General features: G+C 32.2%; 1 protein-coding gene and 1 long non-coding RNA gene across 2 annotated transcripts; both read right to left on the bottom strand.

Moving 5' to 3' along the window:
• Positions 1-408: 408 nt before the first annotated feature.
• On the bottom strand, positions 409-13,465 carry LOC145823559 (uncharacterized). The gene is made up of 3 exons (XR_014365856.1): positions 13,235-13,465; positions 6,334-6,796; positions 409-1,073 (listed from the first exon to the last, which is right to left on the bottom strand). It is a non-coding gene; the product is annotated as an uncharacterized LOC145823559 (long non-coding RNA).
• Positions 13,466-18,502: 5,037 nt separating this feature from the next.
• Positions 18,503-21,932, bottom strand: LOC114272444 (putative F-box/kelch-repeat protein At4g11770). The gene is made up of 3 exons (XM_082867546.1): positions 21,717-21,932; positions 19,987-21,152; positions 18,503-18,968 (listed from the first exon to the last, which is right to left on the bottom strand). Exon 2 carries the CDS (start codon positions 21,150-21,152, stop codon positions 19,998-20,000), a length of 1,155 nt encoding a protein of 384 aa, XP_082723672.1. The 5' UTR covers positions 21,717-21,932; the 3' UTR covers positions 18,503-18,968; positions 19,987-19,997.
• Positions 21,933-24,008: the final 2,076 nt, after the last annotated feature.

Here is a 24,008-nt window from a genome sequence, read left to right as displayed (position 1 = left end):
ACAACTCAACTTGACTAAAAAGATTAGCAATCAAATGGAACAAACAGATTTATTATAACCATTATAGACCTCAATTCCACCAACAAACAACACATCCAAATGTATAGAATTCCTCTTACCAAGCCTGAATTCACCTCCAAATTCAGACCCAGCTCCCCAAATTACCTCCAATGACAGCAACCCACCAACAAAACTACTTCTATTAAGTCTTAAAAGTCAAAGCCCAACAAAAATTCTATTTTTTCTGGCAATAACAAACACAAACGAGTACTCTGTTACTCTAGATATATGATCAGAGGTTAATGAAAGAAAAACAATAAGGTTTTTTAGTTCTTAATAGTAATCCTATAAAAGAATAAAAATATTATAATATCAGGTATAGTGAGCTAAAACTTTGTGTAAGTAGAATTTTCCTTTCATTTTATTAGGCAGTTCAAAAAATGTTTTAACTTTTTGTGTTCATAGAATTACACTGCCTTCGTGCTTGTTGTTGACTTGAATTGGCAAGGAGTCAATTACAGTAAATTGGCAAGGAGTTGGTTACATTGTACTGTAAATCTTCTTCCATCTATGACATTATTTATATTTGTGGTATATGACTGTAGTTGGGAGGATTTAAATGCATCCTAAAATTTTAAGCGCATTGAGAGCCTGCCCTCTAATAATTGTATGCATACCTAGGATAAATGGCAAATATACCAAGTAATTCATGGTTTCATATATTGATTTTTGGGAAATTTAAAAAAGAAAAAAAAACTTCAAAATTTTGACCTTGGTAACAAATCAATCCTAACTTGAAATTATTTTAATTCTAACCATTCATTTCTATAGGCCATTTAAACAGTACAATTTTTTTCCCTTTATTTTGGTGTTGACAGTCATTTGCTACCCTTACCATGATCCATCACTAACCCCATCTCTTCTCCCCATCTACCACTACTCCTCATTTTCCTCACCTCACTACTACTCATCTCATTCCTTTCTCAATTCATAAAAATTTCAGTAAAAAAATATGAAGTGCTTTCTGAACGAACCTTTAAACATGAAGCAGAGATGGTTGGTTTATTTTGTATCTGCACCAACACAGTTTTGTATCTGCACCAACATAATTGAAACAAATAAAATTAAGATATAGGTAAGTGAGTCCTAGCTTTTTATCACAGTATAGAAACATTTAACTTCTTTTAAGAAAATTCAGCAAAAATTCAGAGCATTCATTTCTAACTTGAAATTATTTTAATTCTAACCATTCATTTCTATGGGCCATTTAAACAGTCTTACAATTTTTTTCCCTTTATTTTGGTGTTGACAGTCATTTGCTACCCTTACCATGATCCATCACTACCCCCATCTCTTCTCCCCATCTACCACTACTCCTTATTTTCCTCACCTCACTACTACTCATCTCATTCCTTTCTCAATTCATAAAAATTCCAGTAAAAAAATATAAAGTGCTTTCTGAACGAGCCTTTAAACATGAAGCAGAGATGGTTGTTTTATTTTGTATCTGCACCAACACAAAATAAAATACATCACCTCTATCTTATTTGTAAATTGTGTTTTTTTATTTTATTTTTAATTACATGATTGTGAATGCATATAATTGGATTGGAGTATATAATAGATATTGGGTGAATCATAATTATGAATGAGCCATAGCCAAAATTAACATTTGAGCCAATTTTGATAGTTGTATTGTTTAGAAGGTAAAAAATACACATTGAAATAAGATTGTGTTAACACATTTCAATTCAATAAACTGGCCTAACTTTGTTAACATTATGCTTTACTTCTTTTAGCATTCTTATGTATGGAACCGAAACCAATTTTTAAGAGAACTTATGAAACTATCTTGTTTGCTTTCAATAAATGTAATATGTTTGTGAAGCTTCATGCTTTATGCTGAAAACCTTTAGGAAGGCATTGTCAAATAATTAGTCTAATAGTTTTTATGCTGTCCTTTTTATCAACTCATATCTTATCTGATTCTTTTCATGAGCTATATTTAGATAGATGTTTTAATTGTCTAATTTAAATACAATGGGCTATTTCTTTCTCACTATAATTCTAATTTTTAACAATCAAATAAAAACAAAAGATCACAAAACATTACTTTGCATGTTAAAAAAGGAAACTCAATTCACACATTTATCAAAAGAACCCAAATCATTTATCAAAACACTAATCATATTTGAAACACTTCAATCTCATTGATACTTTATTTGGTTCACTAGAATGAGATAAATGATGATTCCCATTGCAATGAATTTTTCATTATTCTTTTAATCAACCAAACATAAGAAGTGTAAGGAATCTTTGCACTTTATTAGAGAAGATTAACACATAGTGAAAAAAAAAATGTAATGATAGGAAAAATCCAAAAATCAGCAAATTTGACTATCCAAGCCTATATACAACAATTCCTATTTAGCAAAGTTGAGAGCTCTATCTGCTAAACAACAATTTCCAACAACACATAAAACATATGTTAAAAAACTTAAATCCCATCCCAAAAATGTCTGATTTCCTGAGATGAGAAAACAACAAAGAAAAACAACCCATTTCCATTATTCATTCATAATCAACAATGATTCAAGATACAATTTTAGCCTACTCAATCCATTTCAAAAGCATAACAACAAACTAAGCATCACTGTAACAATGTAATAAATATATATATATTTTTTTTTTAAAAAAAAGGTCGAATGTAACAATCAATCTTCAAAACAAACTAAAATAGATATGAATGAATAATGAAATGAAATGAAATGAAATGATGGGTGTTGAAGGTGGGGGTGGGGAGAGGGCTTTGAGCGAGGGAGTTACATATCAGAGCCGTTGGGGTGGGAAGTGGTTTTTTGGCTAAATGTCATATAAGACTCTGTATTTTCCTACCTCTTCATTTGGTTTTCCCCTTTGGCTTGACACACTTTTAACTTGGAGCACGAAATTGATCAATTTTGCAATATGCATTCATCGGACTGGACCAAACAGTTGAATATAGTTCTCTAGTTGTGTGTAAACTTGGTGTTTTATCCAGTTCTTGAAAAACCATTTTGACTTAAGGTTATATTAGTTGCTAAAATCAGAGGGCTTAAGTTTTGCTATTTTTTGAATACATACTTGGGTTTTATATAGCCAAATAGAAAACCAACTACAATTAAAAAATAATGTAAGCAAAAAGCCACAACTATATAAGAAGCCAAAAAGCAAGACACTCCATTTCAATTATCACAATCCAATTTACCGGATTAATAAATGATACTGATTACTTGAAAGTAGAAAAATGAAAGAAAAAAATAGGAAAAACACAACCCATCATTGGATTATTAATAGGAAAAACAACCCCAAAATGTCTGATTTCCTGATTAATCCCTAAAATCAATCAATCAATTTCAATTATAACTTGCTTAATACAATTATAAACTGCTTAATACATTCATAATCAAAAGCATGAACAACAAAATGATTCAAAAATTATAACCTGCTTAATACAGATTTATGGATAAATAATTCAAAAGCATGAACAAAAACAATGTAACAATCAACAACAATAACAATATAACATGCTTAACACAATCCACAACAGGTGGGTATGGAATTAAATTGGAATTATATTTAAATGAAAAAGAAGAAAAAAGTAAAATTGTATTTCATTCATATAATTTTAGGGTGTATCATGTACAGACACTAAAAATTATTGGTTCAAAAGATTGGTATTATCGAAATTGGTTTTCTTCTATAAATTGAAATTAAACAAAACTAAGATGAGCAATATAGAGTAGGGATGAGGTTGCCAATTAAAATTTTATTCAAGTCTAAGCATATGGGGGAAAAAAAAAACAAACAAACAAACAAAACAAAACAAAAACAAAAACAAAAACAAAAACAAAAACAAAAAAGGAATCTCAGTCAGGAGTTTAATTTTTTAATTTAGAAATTGTTGATCAGTCAAGCACTCAGATACATGACTGATGTCAGAAGTTTAATTTTTTAATTTAGAAATTTTTTAATTTAATTTTTTAAGGCAAGAAAGTGATGTCCTCAACTTTGATTATGTTCACAAATTAAACTTGCAACTCAGTTATTGTTCAATCACTCTTCTTGGACAGTAATGGATAAACAAAAATGATGACATGTTATCTAACAAAGATATACATAACAAAGAAAAATGCAAGAATGATGATTACATAGGTTATATAATCTATACTCTAACTAATCATCCCTTCAAGAAGATGGCAAACAGCCATATTATGATTGTCTATTTGCTTTAGTTTTCATTGCTCTTCTGGCCAAAGCAGAGGAGAACGAACCTACTTTGACTTGTTCACCAACTAATAGATTGTAGTTTAAATCATGAAAAGAGACATGAAACCATATAAATCATGAAACCATATAAGTTCATCAGCAGTTTTCTTTACTTCTTTTACACGTCGAGACATGATTTTTAGGGGAAAAGAGACCCAAAAAAAAGAAAAAGAAAAAAGAGAGAGAGAGAGAGAGAGAGAGAGAGAGAGAGAGAGAGATAGAGAGGGAAAAAGATGAGGCAATTCAAACCATATAAAACGTCTTAACCATGAACAATAACAAATAAAGCCAATCTCCAAAGATATCTTAATAGCACTTCCAAACACAATTAGACTCCAATCAAAATTGAGTGAATTCCTGTAACAAAGCCAATTAATCCAAGAACTTGACACATTTCAATGAAGCAACTTCTAAAACATATCTTCTAAAGCACATCTTATTATTACTATTTTTTTTGTAATTATTCATGAAACAAACAATAGAAACCAATATGGTGGATACAAACCAAAATGTATATAAAAAAGAATGTAGTGAAATCAAGCTACAACCAAACTGCAAAATTAAGACAAAAACACAAATCCAAATCCTACAAATCCAAATCCTCCAAACAACACATTTCACCAAATCAAGCTCACTACCAGAATTGTGCAGCTAAATAAGAAAATATGGGATAAGATTGTGCAACAATACATACCAAAACAAATAAAAGACAAGATACCCTTTATTGGTTTTGTTTCATATGGTAAAATAGCCCCTTTTGTTTTCACCAAATCAAATATTTCCTGCGTTTCTTACCTAACAGGATAGAAATTTTTTCAAACCCTTAGAAACACAAACACAAACACAGCCCTTTAGATGAGAGAAAACAATTGTCTTGATTAATCCATTTCATGAGATGAGAGAAAACAACTCAGAAAATTTCCATAAATGATTAAAAAAACATGAAGAGAGTGAGAGTGAGAGTGGGGGGACTGAGACCTTGAGGGGAAGAATACGACGACGACCACCGAATCAACGAAGAGCCAATGAAGCAACAAAGAACCACCGAAGCAATGATGATGAATGGGTTTGAATACAACCACTGTGGCAAAGAAAGAGAGAGAAACAGTGTTGATGAAATGGGTTTTAGGAGGTGAAGGGGGAGTGAAATGGGTTTGAAATGTTTTCAACTTTCAAACTATATCCAACGGTGAAATGAACAATCTCAACCTTTAAATCCATAGGATAGATGTTCCATTGGGATTCAAACCCACTTCAATTAAACTAATGTAAAACAATGAAACTCTCAACAACCAATTCCAAAGACTTCTGCTTGAACAATATGATACTGTGAAGGGCCTATTCGTGAATTCTATAATTTTGTTAAGGGCTTATTCGTTGAAATAAAAAAAATGAAATGTGGTTTAGATTTAAATGAGACAAAATATATTTAAAAAAAAATTAGTTGATAATTGTAAGAAAAAATTAATAAATCATACTTATAAATTTGATTTTAATAAACCCAAATTTTTATAAACCAGACTAAAAAAATTTGATTCTTGCTCCCCCTACCCCACCCAAATAATGATAATTGTAAGAAAAAATTAAAAAATCAGCCTTATAAATTTCCTACACAACCAACCAAAACAATGATCAATCACAAACTGTAAACATCAGACACAATGTTTCAATCACAAATTGGACAATGTTTCACCGAATCAACGTTTAAATGTTTCAATCACAAAAATTAATGTTGAAATTAATTAATTAATTATAAAATTAGATTAGAGTTTAGTAAAGAGTAAAGATTAGAGATTAGAGATTATAAAATTAGATTAGAGTTTAGATTAGATTAAAGATTAATTAGAGTAAATTAGATTAGATTAAAGATTAATTAATTAATAAACCAGGCTTAATTAATGTTTCAATCAAAAGATTATATTAGAGATCATTATCAATAAAGACTAAAGATTAGAGTAAAGATTATCCAAAGATTACCCAAAGATAGAAATATAAATACTAAAGAAAAAGCCCAGGTTTGCTCACCTGAACCGTATGTATACCGGATTATTTCTTTGTTGAACACCATTGTTCCCTTTTGCAGTCCCCTTGTTCCTCTTTTGCAACGGCTCCGTCATTGTTGATGAAGATTGGGAGAGAGAGGGAGGAAGAGACAAGATGAAGAGAGTAATACGGGGTTTGGGGTTCAATCGCCAGCAAGGGTTGGGCGGAATGGGCTCCGATGGAGGTAGAGAGAGAGAGGAGGTGCCGTTGTCAATATTCAAGGGTGTTTGGGGTTGCCACTGTTGATGAAGATTGGGATGGCGGAGAGATGGAGGGAGGTAGAGAGAAGATGATTAAAGGGAATGGGCTCCGACAGGGAAGGTTGGGCTCTGATGGAGAGGGAGAGGGAGAGAGAGAGAGATGAGGGGGGCTGTGTGTTTTCAAAATTTGAAATCAAAAAAGAGATTAATGGGAGAGACAAATGGGAGTGAGAGAGAGAGAGGGTCTGTTGAAAATGAGAGAGACAAATGGGGTGAGATATTTTGAGCCCGTAGACTAATGGTCCAAATTTTGACACAGGTATAAAAGTCACATCCGGATTCAAAAAGCCTCTTGCCTTATTATATAGATAACAACAAAACTATAAGAACATAAAAGAAACAATATTGCACTATAGTTCCTATTTATCAATTTTAATCACTTTTGTAGGTATAACTCATAAGAGTAGTCCCAATAACTGACAGTGTTTCCTACATTGTCTTAAAAGGTACATTTTCACAACCATCAATAAATGCATCTTTAGATGGGAGCCTTCAGCCAATGAAAACTGAAACCCAACATGCACAGCAATATGTTTCTAGAGATTGTTAGTCCCACTAAAAGAATTGACAAATTTTAGTTCCCATATAGATTAGACTTTATGTTTCTCTTGATACCATGAGCAGCACCAAACCATGGCATACACCAGAGGAAAAGTGTGCCCCTTACTGTGATGAGATACAGAGAGCAATTATTTGAACCTAGGTCTCTTCAAAAAAAATAAGCATAATTAAACCAACAGGAAATAAATAAATAAAAGGTTTAGTTTATAGCAGGAAAGAGTTTAGAGGTTGTTTTGCATAATTCATTGCCATTGCCTGGTGCTTTTATGATTAATTTGCTATACGTGTTCTCTTTAATAAGCGCAAATTATTTGCATGGTTCAAGGCTAGTCCAACAATTATGCTTAATTTATTCATTAAAAATCGATAATAAATCACAATGAATTATTAATACAAAGGGTCTAGTACAGCTTAGGTGGAGGGCAAAGAAGGCCACCTTCCACAGGGGGGTTGAGCAGAAAAGAAAGTACTATTTACACCAAAAATAACAATGACGAAATAAATAAATAAACAAACAACTATATAAAACCTATAGCGACCCCGGTCTTTTCCCATTTGATTATTGTATCCGGACTTAGGTTCCGTAGATTTTGTCATTGTATAATTGTTGTTGTTGTTGTCCCTTATTTTCTCATTTGGAATTATAGGATGTGTTGGGCAGGTTTGTTTCAGGTTGGTTGGGTTTAGAAACCAAGTGTTGCTGTCCAGAATTTTGGATCTTCGCTCGAGCGAGGAGTTTGTCGCTCGAGCGAGATGTTGTTTTTGGTTCTTCGCTCGAGCCGGGGTTTGGTAGCTCGAGCGAGAGTTTGCGTCTGGTTTGGACCTGTAGCTTTGCATTCTTGGCTCGAGCGAGCTTTTCTTCGCTTGAGCGAGTTAGTTCGTTCTTTGCTCGAGCGATAGTTCCTTCGCTCGAGCGTGTGTCTGGTTACAGACCTGAGGGTTTGAGTTCTTCGCTCGATCAAGTTTTCTTTCGCTCGAGCGAGCTTTTGGGTTGTTGGCTCGAGCAAGGCTTCCTTGGCTCGAGCGTAGCTTCTCTGTGTCTGGTCGCTCGAGCGACCAAGTCTTCGTTCGAGCGAGCCTGTCCAGTTTATATACGCAGCAGCGGGTTTTGATCAGTCTTTTTCATCTTCTTTTTTATTCCAAACCCTAGGTCCGACTTCTCTCTCTCCCTACTTACCTTCTTTCTTAGGTTTGATCTATTTAGAGTGTGCTTCTACCCTAGTTGCTTTATTAAAAAGATAGAGGGAGTCGAGGGCTTTCATTTAATCTGAACATTTGGCGATTTGGAGCACATTGGTATTTGGGCACTCATCTCTGTCTTCACCATTTGGGTTGTTTTCTTCGAGGCAGGGATTTCCTACTCCATTTTATAGGTTTTGTTCTAAGTTTTGGTATTTTGATATGTTGGGGATACTTTGGTAAATTTTGGGAAAAACCCTAGTTGTATTATCAAATTAATTTGTATAATTAATTCATGGAATTGGGGAATTCATTGATTAAATGGCGTAGTTGGATAATTTGAATCATTTGTCTATTGAATTGTTGACATAGTTATTTTCAGTTTAGAAATAACTCTTTTGGGCTATCGGTGGAGGATAGTCGTGCTTGTTGTAGACACCGCATGTGGATTAGGGATAACTGAAACTAATCACATTGGTTGAGTCATCCATTTTGACTGCTGAATTAATACAGACATTATGTGTATTGATTGTGTGTTATATGTTATGTGTTTACATACATTGTTTTGTGTGGGAGGAGATAGGGGATGAACTCCACGGTTTAGGGGAAGATAGGGGATAGACCTCTAAACCGGATTTTGTTTGGAAGGAGATAGGGGATGGACTCCATTAGCATCACTTTTATGTGCGCTTATTTATATAGAAGTGTTTTTATTGATACAGCACTAAAATGTGTATCAATCTGGAAGTATGAAGTGTTTTGATTTGAGCTTGAGTCTCATTTGTTTGTTGACATTGGAAGAATGTGAATATGATATATATAATTCACTGTTGTAAGTTTGGCCAGGTTCTGAGCCATATTGATAAAGTTGGAAAGTAAAACGTGTCTTAGACAATAGTGTTATGAAACTGTAAAATGAAGTAATTGATTATCTTGGTTAACCATCTATGGAATGCTATTGCTTTATTCATTGCTTATATTTGGTTTGGTATATTTCTACTGGGCTGTGGCTCACCCTTTATGGGAACACCATTTTCAGGTTCAGGGGATAAGCTACCTCCAAGGACTTAGCTTGGAAGGACTTGGATTTTGAAGACTATTTTTTAGCTATTGTTTTTCATTGTTAGTACATGTAAACACTCAAGCCTAGGGCTTTATTTATATTTGAGTTAGAACTCATACTTTTGTGTCCAAGTGTTGGCTTGGAAAGATGTAAGCCGGTAGGGCATTTACTTTGATGTTACATGTAATGCTTTTGTTTAGTAAGACTCTGATGGATATTATAATGAATTATTAAAGTGTTTTCTTTAAATAATGCATGTCAATGATATATATATATAATGGGTTAATTCTGAGGGTGTTACAAAACCCATGAACCTTTCATACATGTCTGAACCACTTTCACATGAACCTCAAGCTACATTGTAACAAACCAATAAAACTATGATATACACACCTATAAGGCTTGATTTTCAGTTCAATTTGGCGTAGCAATGTCTGTATCAAGAAATGAACCAACTGAACAGGTTTTGATATGACCATACCCTAAGCTTGCACCAGAGCAAGTGCCTTGAACTAAACCAAACTAAACTAATCCTACCAACTAAAGTCTTTATAAGTCTCAGATTGCAATAGATGAAATTGAACCCCTGGACGGCAAATTTGATCTCAGAGGATTCTGATGAACCCCAGTAGTCACAATACTCCTACTCAATCCAACTCAACTTGTAACACCATTTAGATATTTTATTTTTTACATTAGTTCTAGCCTGTGGATAGTTTGTCTTATAGCACAATCAAAAGTGAATATAAGAGAAAAAAGGATTGACATTGCTTTTGTGCTCGCATTGACTGATTTTTGACATTGGTTTTTTTTGAGGGTTTCCCTCTCTTGACACAGAAATCAGTCAACTATAAATTGATTTTTAACCAAGAGAAACACTTTATTGACTAAAGATCGGGAAGTTATCTTCAACCTTTGTTAGATTATCTTGTTGCCTTTCTTCTGTTGTTTCTCATGGCAGGAGAGGATATCCTCTTGCCTTCTCCTTATCATTACACCAATAAATTCAATCTCAAATCAAACATCAACAAATAAATAAATAAAACTATTAAAAAGTATAAACTAAATTTCCTTAAGTATCTCATAAACAAATAGCACAAACATACTTGATTCCAAACGTAACAAATATATCATTCTACCACAAACAAACTTACATGTGACAGTAATAAAATTAGATTGTATTCATCTAAATGAATTAATAATGCTGCAATGTTCTAAACTATTAAAAAACCAGGCTTGTAAATTTCCTACACAACCAACCAAAACAATGATCAATCACAAACTGTAAACATCAGACACAATGTTTTAATCACAAATTGGACAATGTTTCAATGTTTCACCAAATCAATGTTTAAATGTTTCAATCACAAAAATTAATGTTGAAATTAATTAATTAATTATAAAATTAGATTAGAGTTTAGTAAAGACTAAAGATTAGAGATTAGAGATTATAAAATTAGATTAGAGTTTAGATTAGATTAAAGATTAGAGTAGATTAGATTAAAGATTAATTAGAGTAAATTAGATTAGATTAAAGTTTAATTAATTATAAAACCAGGCTTAATTAATGTTTCAATCAAAAGATTAGAGTAGAGATCATTATCAGTAAAGACTAAAGATTAGAGTAAAGATTATCCAAAGATTACCCAAAGATAGAAATATAAATAGTAAAGAAAAAGCCCCGGTTTGCTCACCTGAACCGTATGTATACCGGATTATTTCTTTGTTGAACACCATTGTTCCCTTTTGCAGTCCCCTGGTTCCTCTTTTGCAACGGCTCCGTCATTGTTGATGAAGATTGGGAGAGAGAGGGAGGAAGAGAGAAGATGAAGAGAGTAATACGTGGTTTGGGGTTCAATCGCCAGCAAGGGTTAGGCGGAATGGGCTCCGATGGAAGTAGAGAGAGAGAGAGAGAGAGGGGTGCCGTCGTCAACATTCAAGGGTGTTTGGGGCTACCACTGTTGATGAAGATTGGGATGGCGAAGAGATAGAGGGAGGAAGAGAGAAGATGATGAGAGGGAATGGGCTCCGATAGGGAAGGTTGGGCTCTGATGGAGAGGGAGAGGGGGAGAGAGAGAGAGAGAGAGGGGCTGTGTGTTTTCAAAATTTGAAATAAAAAAAAGAGATAAATGGAAGAGACAAATGAGAGTGAGAGAGAGAGAGGGTCTGTTGAAAATGAGAGACAAATGGGGTGAGATATTTTGAGCCCTTAGATTAAATCAATCTAATGGTCCAAATTTTGACACAGGTATAAAAGTCACATTCGGATTCAAAAAGCCTCTTGCCTTATTATATAGATTTTCTATTTAGAAACGAAATAACCAAGTGTACCTTTCTATAGTTCCTACAATTACTAACCTTCCTCCATAAAGACTTGTGGCATCATTAATTTAAACAAATTAAATTGATTAACTCCAAGATCCTGATTTCAATTAAAAAAGAAGTGATATTGTTGGGTGCAAGGGGATACATGGAGCCATGTGAAACAGAGGCAAATATAGAATGGCATTAAATAAAATAAATGGACAAAGTTTTAATTCTAATTGCAATGAAAAGAAGGGATAAAGAAGTGGGGTTGGAAACAGCTAAGGAGGGTTGTTTTCTATATCAAATCAGTGATTGTTACATTACAGCTTTTGAAAGTTTGAGTAGTCATTTTGTTTTCTTTGGTGCTGAAGTTGAAATTAGAGAAAGTTTCAAAGGACCTTGTTTAAAGCCAAGAACAAAGTCAATAAATTCAAGCTCTTTTCATCTCCTTGAGATATCCATATCTAAGACTAAGAGACACTCCTCCTGAATGGATGATTGGGCTTAATGTGTTACACTTAAAAAAGAAGCTGGTATTTCTTTCTTCATAAATATGATTTATTTAGAAAAATATTCAGAATTTAAATAGAGTTGAATTTGTCTCTGGTCCACTGTAACAATTAAGAACATCAACACTTGTTCTTGAGTACAAAACCCAATAAAAAAAAATTTAACAAACCTTTCAGTCAAACCCAGAAATGACAGTAACGAAAATTTCATTTTCTCTACTTCTGCCGCCCCTTTCTCGGCAACCAAACAGGAAGAAAGAAAAAATAAATAAAACCTAAATAGAAGAGGGGGAAGGGAGAAGTGAGAGAAAAACTTCTGGAACTTTAGTTATGAAGTTACATTCTTTACATTCAGTCTTTACATTCTTTCTTTCTTTTTCCCCCTCTTCAAATGGAAGACATAATAGACTCCTCAAAACTTCTGGAACTTTAGTTATGAATTAAATCATTAAATCATAAAAACGGGGGGCAAAATGTGTTTCTTTTGCAAATCAATCACTAACCATAAACAAAACCTAGCATTTACATACAACTTTAAACCAATTTTATGTATACAAAAGAAATTCATAATACCCAATTCTAGAAATTCAAAACCTAGCATTTACATACAACTCCATAATCCATAATACCGAATTCTAGAAATTCTGTACTCAATTCTATTTGGGTTTATGAACAAATCCATAATCAATTTGTTGTTCTAGAATTGTTGTTCTACAACATATTGATTATGGATTTCATTAGGGTTAATCACTAAAACAACATATTGATTATGGATTTCATTAGGGTTAATCAGTAAAACAACATATTGGGTTTTCTAGATTTCATTAGGGTTAATCACTACAACTTCCACCCCTATTTTCAAAACCCAAATAGAAGGGGGAGAAATAGAAGAAGATATTGAGGCAGATGGAGCAATATTCTGGAAATAGAAGAGGGGGGAAACCCTAGATTCTTACACCACCTAAAAAAAACAACAAAAAACAACATGGAGGATAGCTTTCTACCTTGGAGTTGTGTAGGGAGAGAGGAGACAAAGATTCCGGATATCACCACCGGGGCTATATTCCGTTGGAGCTAATCACCATCGGAGAGAGAAAGCTTGGTGGAAAGAGGAAGATATGTGGTGGGAAGAGGAAGAGGTGTGAGAGATTTGAAATCAAAATGAGAGAGAGAGAGAGAGAGAGAGAGAGAGAGAAGATGTCTGTGTAAAAGCTAAATGGAACCATTGAAATGGAAAACTGATGTCGGTGTAAAATCAAGATGTCTGTAAAATCTAAAAGCTAAACGAAAAACTGATCTCAATCCTTCATATTCACCCAAAAAATTTGAACCATTGAAATGTCCAAGTGAGGGAAACATTTTCAACAATGGGATTGAACCAATCTAACGGTTCATACTTTGACAAATAAACAAAGGTCCCATCAAATATTCAAAAACCTCTTCCCTTATTATATAGATTAGTGTATGTCCATTTCTGAAGGTACGGTGTAAATAATATTAAGATTAGAATATAATTATAATCTCAACACTATTTAAATTTATTTTTTAATTGGATAAAATTACAAAATTATTATAAAATTTTGAAATTCTCACAAAACTCCTCACGAAAACTCGCTTCTGCTTATATAATATATAGCTAAATAGATAAATGTGCCTGGCATACATACAATTTCCACAAGCATACATACAATATTGCTTTTGCTTATATAATTATATGGAAATTGTATATATGCCCAAAATGTCCTAGTGTATTACGGGCATACATACATTGTATGAAAATATGTGTAAAATATATTGAACAAAAAGGAGAAAATAAAAAAATAAACAAATAGAGAGAAAAATAAAAACGGGAGAAAATAAAAAAATAAAAAGAAAAGAGAGAGGAAGGTGGTATCATGGGATCATGGAAGGATGGGTAAGAAAATTAAAAAATAAGAGAAAGAGAAGCGGGAAAGTAGAAAATATATATGTAGGATATTTTTTGGGAAATATATCTCAACCATTGTTTTATAATGTGAACAGATCTGAGCCATTCTCAATGTCCTAGTAGGACAAATGTGTGTAGGACAAATTCAAAAATCATCCTGCTTTATTAAAATATATATGTTGAAGATTCATATAAGGTCTAAATTTATGAAGTCTATTAGGTATTCAATATATTTAAAAATAATAATTAATTGTTCAAATTCATTTAATTTGTGGACTATAAAATTCATTAAAATCTCCACTACACACAGTAAAATCTAGCTCCTAATTCTGAGATCGTAGACTTTTCCATATAATATGAATAAAAATAAGTGAACAAAAAGGAGAAGAAAAAAAACAAGTAGAGAGAAAAATAAAAATGAGAGAAAATAAATAAAAAAATAAAAAGAAAAGAGAGAGAAAGGTGGGATCATGGGATCATGGAAGGATGTGTGAGAAAATGAAAAAGTAAGAGAGAGAAACGAGAAAATAGAAAATGTACATGTAGGATATGTTTTGAAAAATATATCTCAGCCGTTATTTTATAATTTGAATAGATCTAGGTCGTCTAAATATCCTTGTAGGACAAATGTATGTAGGACAAATTCAAAAATCATCCTGCTTTATTATATAGATTAGTGTATACTTGTGTCTAAAGATATGGTGTAATTAATGATTAGATCAAAATATAATTGAATATAAAATTATTGAGTTAAAATGTAATTCATCAAATTTGTTACTAAAAATTTAAGGCAAAATATAAATACAGGTATGTTGGTTTCGAATTTCAGATGAATTTTGTAAAATTATCCGGACATAAATACACCACAATAAAATTCAAGTAAAATCTGAAAAAGGTAATTTATTGTAAGAATTTAAACATTTCATTTATATTAGTGTTTGAGACGGTATACTATGTTGTTTATGTCTTGTTGGTTTTGTCACCGATGTGGCCAACAAAATTCTGTTAAAAAAAAAAAAAACTCTTGTTTTTAGTTTTTAAACAAATCACTTTTATCACCATTTTTTTTATAACAAAACCCAATTTAAATTTTGAATTCAAATTTGTCAACCAAATAAAAAAAACAATTACTCTGTTTGTTTTCCATTTATAAAATTTACTTTTCAAAAAATTATATCTTTTCGTTTTTCATTTTTTTTTTTGTTTTCATTGAATTTTTAAAATATTTTACACATTATTTTTTAATTTTTAAACACACCCAACATAAAGTAAAATTTAAAAATATAATATTTGTGAGAAAAATCTTTAAAAATTCACTAAATACCAAAAATATAAAAAAAAAATTACGAAAATTCAATACATTTTTTTTGTTTTTTTGTGTATTTATTAATTTTTAAAAATATTTTTCCACTAATATTTTACTATTTAGATAGATCTAAATAAGTTGTATCTAAAAAAAATTTTTAAAAAATGTTTAAAATTTTAAAAATATTCACTAGAAACAAAAAATAAAAAAACTCAATTTATAAAAAATTGAATTCAAAAAATTAAAATCAAATACACTAAATATTTTCCACAAACATTTTTTAACATAACCACTTTTTTTTTTTAATGATATTAATAATTATATTACTTCTCTTAATAACCAAATGATTTGTTTTTTTTTTCCATATTTTTTTAATTATTTAAATTTTGATTTCAACTTTGAAATTTAGAAAAGTGAGGCGAGATCTGAGAGAGAAAAGAGGGAGGGTGGATGGGTGCAGAGTTTTTTATTTATTTATTCATTTATTTTTTTTATGTGTTTGACTTTTAAGCGGGAAGTTGAAGTAGAGTGAGAGAGAGAGAGTCTCATCTCTACCCATGCCTAAAAGAACTTGCCACGTTGACATATTGGAATATGTAAAAATATATGTATATATATATATATATATATGACCAATTAATATACATTAATGTATGTGTATTTAGAAAGAAAAAAATTAAGTATAAATCTAACCTTTGGTATAGTTAACAAAATGGCTGCCCCAAAACTTAAACTCATAATATCAAAATTATTAGGTCAAGATTTTACTATTGAACCAATAGTCAACCCTTCTTGAAAATATATATCATGTTAAATTTTTATTGGATACAGTGTAAATAATGTTGGGATCAAAATAATAGTCAATTACCCAAATCAATTCTCTCGAGAGAATACTCATTTTCAATAGTAAAAAAAAAAAATCAAACTTTGAATACAAAATAGAATACAAAATAAAATTCAAAATCCAATCCCAACACAACATACATTACACCAATGTAGGTAAACCCAAAAACATACCCAAAAAACAGAGTAGGGAAAATGAGACAAATCAAGAGATAAAGTAAACGGCTCAATTCATCTTTAAACAAATTAATTAAATTAAACACCAAGCATTGATAAAGCAACCAATCAATTAAACAATCAATAAACAAAAAATCAAGGTGAGTTCAGAAGGATATTATATGATGGAAATGGTGAAATTCCATTTCTGCTCTCTTCCAACTGTCATGGTGTTGAGTTCCAAGGAGAGCTCCACTTCACCTATAATGATCAAGGTGAACTTCGACATGCCTTCTATGTGATCACTAGTAGCATTTGCAGGATATCTTGAGCAATCTTAACTTTTACTTGAGCTTTTCTTTGTTGATAGAGCAATACTGGGTGGCCCGAAAAGAAGGTTGGCTCAAATGGCTCGAAATTCACTTTGCCGGTCGTCTAGGAGGACTTTTGGCCAGTCATTTGGTAAGGAGGTTGACAACCGCGGTCGACAAAGGTGACAACCGCAGTAGACAATCTTTCACCCGGCCGTCCGGGCGGACGTCCGGCCGATTATACGAGCGGACGACTGGCCAACACCCATTTAGGCCATTTGAGCCCCTCCTTTTCAGGCTACCAAGCATTTTTCTTGTTGATATATGAAATTCCTCTCTTTTTCTATATCACATTCTCACATCTACTTAGATGTACAAAAGAATACTTTCTTAGTCAAGTCAAGTGGAAGCATGATCAATACCCCCATACCTTTCATTAATCTACGGATATGGACTTGCAACTGCACTATGAACAATGTTGTTGAATTGCAAAGATAAAAGAATTCTAAAAGATACGATCGATGTGGGCTCAAAGGTGGCCCACCGAACCATACTGGACGAGTTCTCACATCTTTTCAATTGAGAGAAGCTGAAATAATACAAATTTTAAGACAATCTCAAGAAAGGTCTCTAAATGTTCCAAAAGAGGAGATGCAGAGTTGATCACATTTGAAGTGTTGCATGAATAAGAACAGGAGAAAATTTTAATAGACTTGCCACTTGCCTAAATGATTGACTCAGTCAAATTTTTATTTTTCTTGTTATTTGTCATTGTTATTTTTATTAATTTTTAAACTTTTTTGGGCTCTATATGTCCTCTATTATGATATCTTATTTGTATACAAGGCTGCTCGAAAAATATTGGCCAAGGAATTAATTCAAAATTTTGATTAAAATTTACTATTCAAAAAAGAAAAAAAAAAAAAAAAGCACACTTGTCAATATCAACAAAACAAATAAGCAAAATAGATTAGGAGTGTCCCAAGTTGATTTGATTCAAGTTGTACTAAATTTAAAATCAATAGTCATGATCAGTTTAAAATTTTTGAAATCATCCACTAGAACGAACCCAATCCAACTCAATTTGGTTCGAGTTGGTTCGACATTCCATTATAAATAAAAAATAATAAATAATTAAAATAAACTAGTCTTTAAAGACCAAGAACTACGAAATTGAGATACATTATTTGTTTAGTGAAATCCAACTCAAGCTTAAATGCAAGCAATACAAATTACATTAAATTAGATTTCTTTTAGGTAAAAAATTAAATACAATCAAACCTATTTTAATAAACAAAATAGATGAAAACAAATCAATATACATAGAATTATACAAAATATTGCTTCAGTTCTCAAGTTGATTTGATTTGAGCAACACCTAAACCAAGATGAATCTAATTTTATCGAGTTGATAATTTCAAGATCCGAAACCAAACCAATACACTTAGAAATCAAACAAAACCGATACACGCAAAAACCGAACCAATCAACACAAAGATGTCAGATTGGTTCAATTTTTTGATTTACTGGGTATGTTGCACCCCTAAGATAGAAAGGTCTAAGTGCTTTATTAAATTTAACAACTAAACGAAGAACGCATCTCAATTTCATATCCTAAGAAGTCATGAATAACCCAAGTAAATATGAATGAAGTCTTTAACATGCTTCAAATATATATATATATATATATATAAATATAAATATAGCTACCAATCCAACACAACAGTAATTCCAAAACAGAGTCAATACCTATAAATTAAAAAGTCTCCAAATAACTTCAGGCATATAAATAAAACAATAATGATTCATCCCCCCTTTTCCTCCCACCCCCTTTGACACCCTCTCTCTCTCATTGGTTACATTTTTTTTTTCTTTTTCTTTTTTTTCCTGCTCCTCCAATCACCACCCGCCACGTGGCAAGGGGGTGAGGGGGTGACCCCCAAAAGGGGGTCCCAAACATTATTCTAAATAAAATTATAACTTTCTAAAGTACAGACCACAAAAACAATGAATTCCTACAAAACAATGCCGACAAACTTAAACTGGGCCATTCTTTAGTTATATGAACAATCCCCAACAACTTCAGGCCTCAAAAAACAGCATCTTGCCATCAAGAAAATCATCGAATATGCGGGCTCTACAGGACGTCCTCAATACACTACCAGTTACCCTGTGACGTAACAAAGAAAAGACGGCTGCAAAAGAACATAATATTATAAAAATATGGAAGTATAGACAAAATTAGGCAAATTAGATAAATTCAAATTTAAAAAATGATTCACTGTGCACAAATTGGAAAATAAAAATATGGAACATATATAAGAGCATCTCCAACCGTGAATCAAAAATTTCACCAATTCTGAGTTCAAAAATGGCCATTTCCTGAATTTGATACTTCAGGCTCCAACGGTTCACCTTCACCAAATCTATCCCGGGACAACCGGGTGGTCGACCGGCCGGTTGACCGGTTAGTCCAAAATTTTTTTTTTTTTTTTTTTTTTTTTTGCGAATTGTCTGAACTTTTTTTGAACTTTCTGAACTTTTTTCGGGACAACCGGGGTGGTCGACCGGCCGGTCAACCGGCCGGTTGACCGGTTAGGCAAAAAAATTTTTTTTTTTTTTTTTTTTAACGGTTTGAACTATTTTTTCTGAACTGTTTGAATCTTTTACTGGTTGACCGGTTGGTCAACCGGCCGGGCAACCGGTTGGTCGACCGGTGTAGCATTTTCAACGGTCAGTAACAGTGATTTGGTAAAATCTGTGTCTTGATCTCAGTTTGATGTCTTGTTTGCTGAATTCTCATTTTGGTATGACTTTGGTGCAACCGTTGGAGCGTGAAAAAGTGGGTTTTTCATCAAAATTTAAATCTGATGCTGGGTTTGGTTCAGCGTTGGAGATGGTCTAACTTACCAAAATTTTGTAAAATTATTCAAGCATAAATACACCCCAATAAAATTAAAGTAAAAACTGGAAAAGGTAATTTATTGTAAGAATTTAAACATTTCATTTATATTAGTGTTTGAGCCAGTGTACTATGTTGTTTATGTGGGTAAAAAAATTCTGTTAAAAAAAAACTCTTCTTTTCAGTTTTTAAACAAGTCACTTTTATCACCATTTTTTTTTTTTGAACAAAACCCAACAACAAATAAACAGAGAAACAAATAAAGTTCAAGAACAAAGGACATGGACAGGAAGTAGATGATGAGCACTTACAAGGCAATGAGCTACCAAGGTAGGCAATCCATGAGCCGTATTTTATGATCAAAAACATAAGAATGGCAAGATAAGACAAAGGCAACCATAAGCTCGGTAGAAACTCGAATCTTGGTGCAATGAAGACTGGAGAAATCAGTGCCAATCCAAAACAAGCAAAAATCATCACCAACCAAATGAACTAGGGTTGGCTTCATTTCATATGGATCCTCTTTGTATGAATCCAAAAGCCAACAGATTTGAAAATCCGTTATGGGCATCTTGATCAAAGTTTTCTGAACAAAATCATAAGCAAACAGTGACTGAAAATTAATCCAGTAGATAGTGGTAAGAACGACAATAGGTGTGCTAAGGAAGCGACCACATTTTAGAGGACCCAAACATTCCCAAATATTTTTTTCAACGTCATAGAGACACAAGGCTTTTGTAAGTTTAGAACAAACAAGGATTTTGTCAGAATATTCGCCTGTAAGAGGGGCAGCAAAGAAATGCAGAGATGCAAGAGAAGCAGGCGGAAGAAGAGAAGGCGGGGGATTAGGCAAAGGATTCCATTCACCGGTTGTAGTATCTAAAAACTCCCCCCAAACGCCTGGAATATCAGCAGGGTGGTGACCACCAAACACATAGAGCTTTCCATTGACACCAAGAACCGGAGTATTTGATCTACCACATAGAGTGGAAGGACCTCTCTTCCAACCCTCATCCAGACGATTAGTATCAAGAAACCTAACTTTACGAGACCATCGACCTTTCAAATTCCCTCCACGATGATCCCCTCCAATGCGATATATAGTGGATCCGACAACAGCACAACAAGCACCGTAACTACAAAACTTGTTCAACTTCATAAACGGAGAGAGTATTGGTGGATCCTCTCCTTGGTGGTGTTGCTCATGGCAGAAAGCCATGTATGCTCCTCTGATTTCTGAGGATGGGATTGGAAGAAGCAACCTTGCTTTCTCCTCTTCTTCCTCCTTCTTCTTGTCCTTATTGCTTGACAGATTGACCATATACCATTCACTTGGATTATATATCTCTTCACCGCTAGAGACACACAAGCAGAAATTTTTCTCATAAGATAGCTGTCCTGTAGATGATGATCCCTCGCATTTTACCAGTACTCTTTTCGTTTTCCCCCAACTCGTTAACTGCCCCAGCTCTGCCATCTGAGAAACGAAAGGAAAGTTTGTTCATCCAGAAAAACAAATTTTTTTGGTCGATTTGTTTTGTGATTTGAAAAAAACACAGCAATAATTAAAAACTAATCATACCAACAAAACACTATATGAGTTCTCTCAACTAAAAATCCAACCCAACAAAACCCTAACGCTGTGTTTGGTTGGGGGATTTGGGAAGGGAAATGGAAAGGGAAATGGAAATGAAAGGAAAAGGAGAAAGAATTAATAGAATTCCAAATCCCAACTATGTTTGGTTGTGTTGGTTATAAAATAGAATTGATGTCCTAAAAGGTCTCCTATTTCTTTATTTATTTCTCACCCCCTTTCTTTTCCCATATATTTTTTATTATAACCAAACATAAATAGGATTACATTTCTCATTCCTTTTCCAAATCCCACCCCAAAAACCCCAACCAAACACAGCATAACTGAAAATTTGATAGCTTAACCTCAGAGAGCAAATAAACGATCTCTACGAAACATCAAACATCAAACTCCAAAACTACTACTCTAAGTTCCAATATTAGATTCTCTTCGAATTAAAAAACATACCTGAGACCGAGATAGGTGGATTGTGCTATTCTGATGGCCCAGTAGTCCTCGGAAGAAAAGGACGAAAAAAAAAAATATCCCCTCCTTTTTGTGGCCCTCTCCTCCGTTGATGAACTTGTTCAAACACAGAAAGGAAGGGTATATATATGGGCGAATATGATTCTAGGGTTTGGGAAGGGTTTCCCCGCCAATCGTGTCACCAAAAACGAATTTCCCTGCGGAAAATAATATCTATCTATATTATATATTAAGTAAAAATGTATTTTTAACCCAAGTTTTGTGGAAGGTTTAATTTCTTAATCTAAATTTCTTGATTTTTTTATTAAAAGAAAAAAAACTTGACATTTATTAACTTCTCCCAACCGCCAAGTTTTACACTCGTAATAACACTTTAATGCATTAAGAACAAGCATAAAAAAATTTCTTTGAAATCCAACAAATATGAATTTCTTGAAAAGTCTCAACACATATGATAATTATCCCTCATAATAACACTTTAATGCATTAAGAGCAAGCATAAAAAAAAAATTTCTTAAAAAGTCCAACACATATGATTATTATCAAAATATTAAACTTTAATATAATATAAAAAATGAAAAAAAAAAGACATTTAAAAAAAATTTAAAAATCGCAATTCACATATATAGATAATTGTAAATATATTAAGAAAAATGGGGTTTCTAAACCCCAAGCCTTGTGGGAGCTCCAATCTCTCAATCTTAATTTTCTAAATTTTTGATTTAAAAAAAAAAAACTCAACATTTATTGATTTAGTCAAAATCTCCTTATCAGCATTTATTAACTTTTTTCAATCCACATGCCTGCATTTATTGATTTGGTCAAAATCTCTGATTAACATTTAAAATCCCCTCATACAAATAATTATAGATACAGCCTGTGCATAGTTACTGCAGTAGCCTTTTTAATTTCTCCTGTAAACTATGGTTAGTGATAAAGTTGTTAAATTATTTTTATAAGAAAATCTTTAAAAACATAATTTATATATTAAAAAAATTAAAATAAATATAAATATCTGTAATTATTCCGTGCATAGCATGGGTGATAGGCTAGTATATTATATAAAGAGTATCGTGTTTTTAATTTGAGTAAATAACACTTTGTCTCTTTAAAATTTCATTCATTTCTTACTTTAATCTTTTAAGTTATTTTTTTTTTTTTTTTTACTTTGGCTCTTTATGTTTACAATTCTTTCTACTTTAGCTTTTTATGTTTGTAATCTTTCTCATTTTGACCCTTTAAGTTTAATTTTTTTTACTTTGGTCCTTTATGTTTGCAATTCCTCCCAATTTGACCCTTCATGTTTGTAATCCCTGCCACTTTTCTTCTAGACTAACTTCCATCTAAAAAACGAATAGAATCTATCACATCACTAACACATCAGCTCCATATGTGATGTAAAAAATTCACTAAAGATGCAAAAAATAAAAAATAAAAAATAAAAAAAGGAATTTTTTTTTAGTCTTCAGTGAACTTTTTTTTTTTTCTTCAAATTTGTTCATAAACATTATTACATTATAGATGCATCTAGATTAGATGTAACTAAAAAAATAAAAACAAATTTAACTAAAAAAGGAAAAAAAATTTCAAAAAGACGAAAAAAAAAAACCGATAGTAAACTTTTAATTTCAGAATTGACAATGTAGGTGTTTGAATCAATGTATTTTCATTTTTGTCGTCTTTAGTAAACTTTTTTTATTTTTTTTAGTTAATTTTTTTAGCTGCATCTAATTTAGATGCATTTATAATGTAATAACAACGTTTATGAATAAATTTAAAACAAAAGTTCAATAAATACTAAAAAAAAATTCTAATTTTTTGGGTTTCTATTTTTCATTTTTTGCATCTTTAGTGAATTTTTTACATTATACATGGAGCTGATGTGTTAGCAATGTGGCAGATTTTGTTATTTTTATTTTTATTTTTATTTTATGGAAGTTAGTCTAGGAGTAAAATGGGAAGGATTGTAAATATGAAGGGCCAAAGTGAGATGTATTGCAAACATGAAGGACCAAAGTGGGAAAAATCAAACTTAAAGGGCCAAAATAGGAAGGATTGCAAACATGAAGGATCAAAGTGGGAAAAATCAAACTTAAAGGGCCAAAATGAAAAGGATTGCAAACATGAAGGATCAAAGTGGAAAAAATCAAACTGAAAGGGCCAAAATGGGAAGAATTACAAACATGAAAAGCCAAAGTGAGAAAAATTAAACTTACAGGGTTAAAATGAGAAATGGGTGAAACTTTAAGGGGGCAAAGTGTAATTTACCCTTTT

The sequence above is a fragment of the Camellia sinensis genome, chromosome 4 (genome assembly GCF_055761805.1).
Source record: "Camellia sinensis isolate YWXY chromosome 4, ASM5576180v1, whole genome shotgun sequence".
Taxonomy (NCBI): domain Eukaryota; kingdom Viridiplantae; phylum Streptophyta; class Magnoliopsida; order Ericales; family Theaceae; genus Camellia; species Camellia sinensis.
This window is presented reverse-complemented; position numbering and strand designations above follow the sequence as displayed.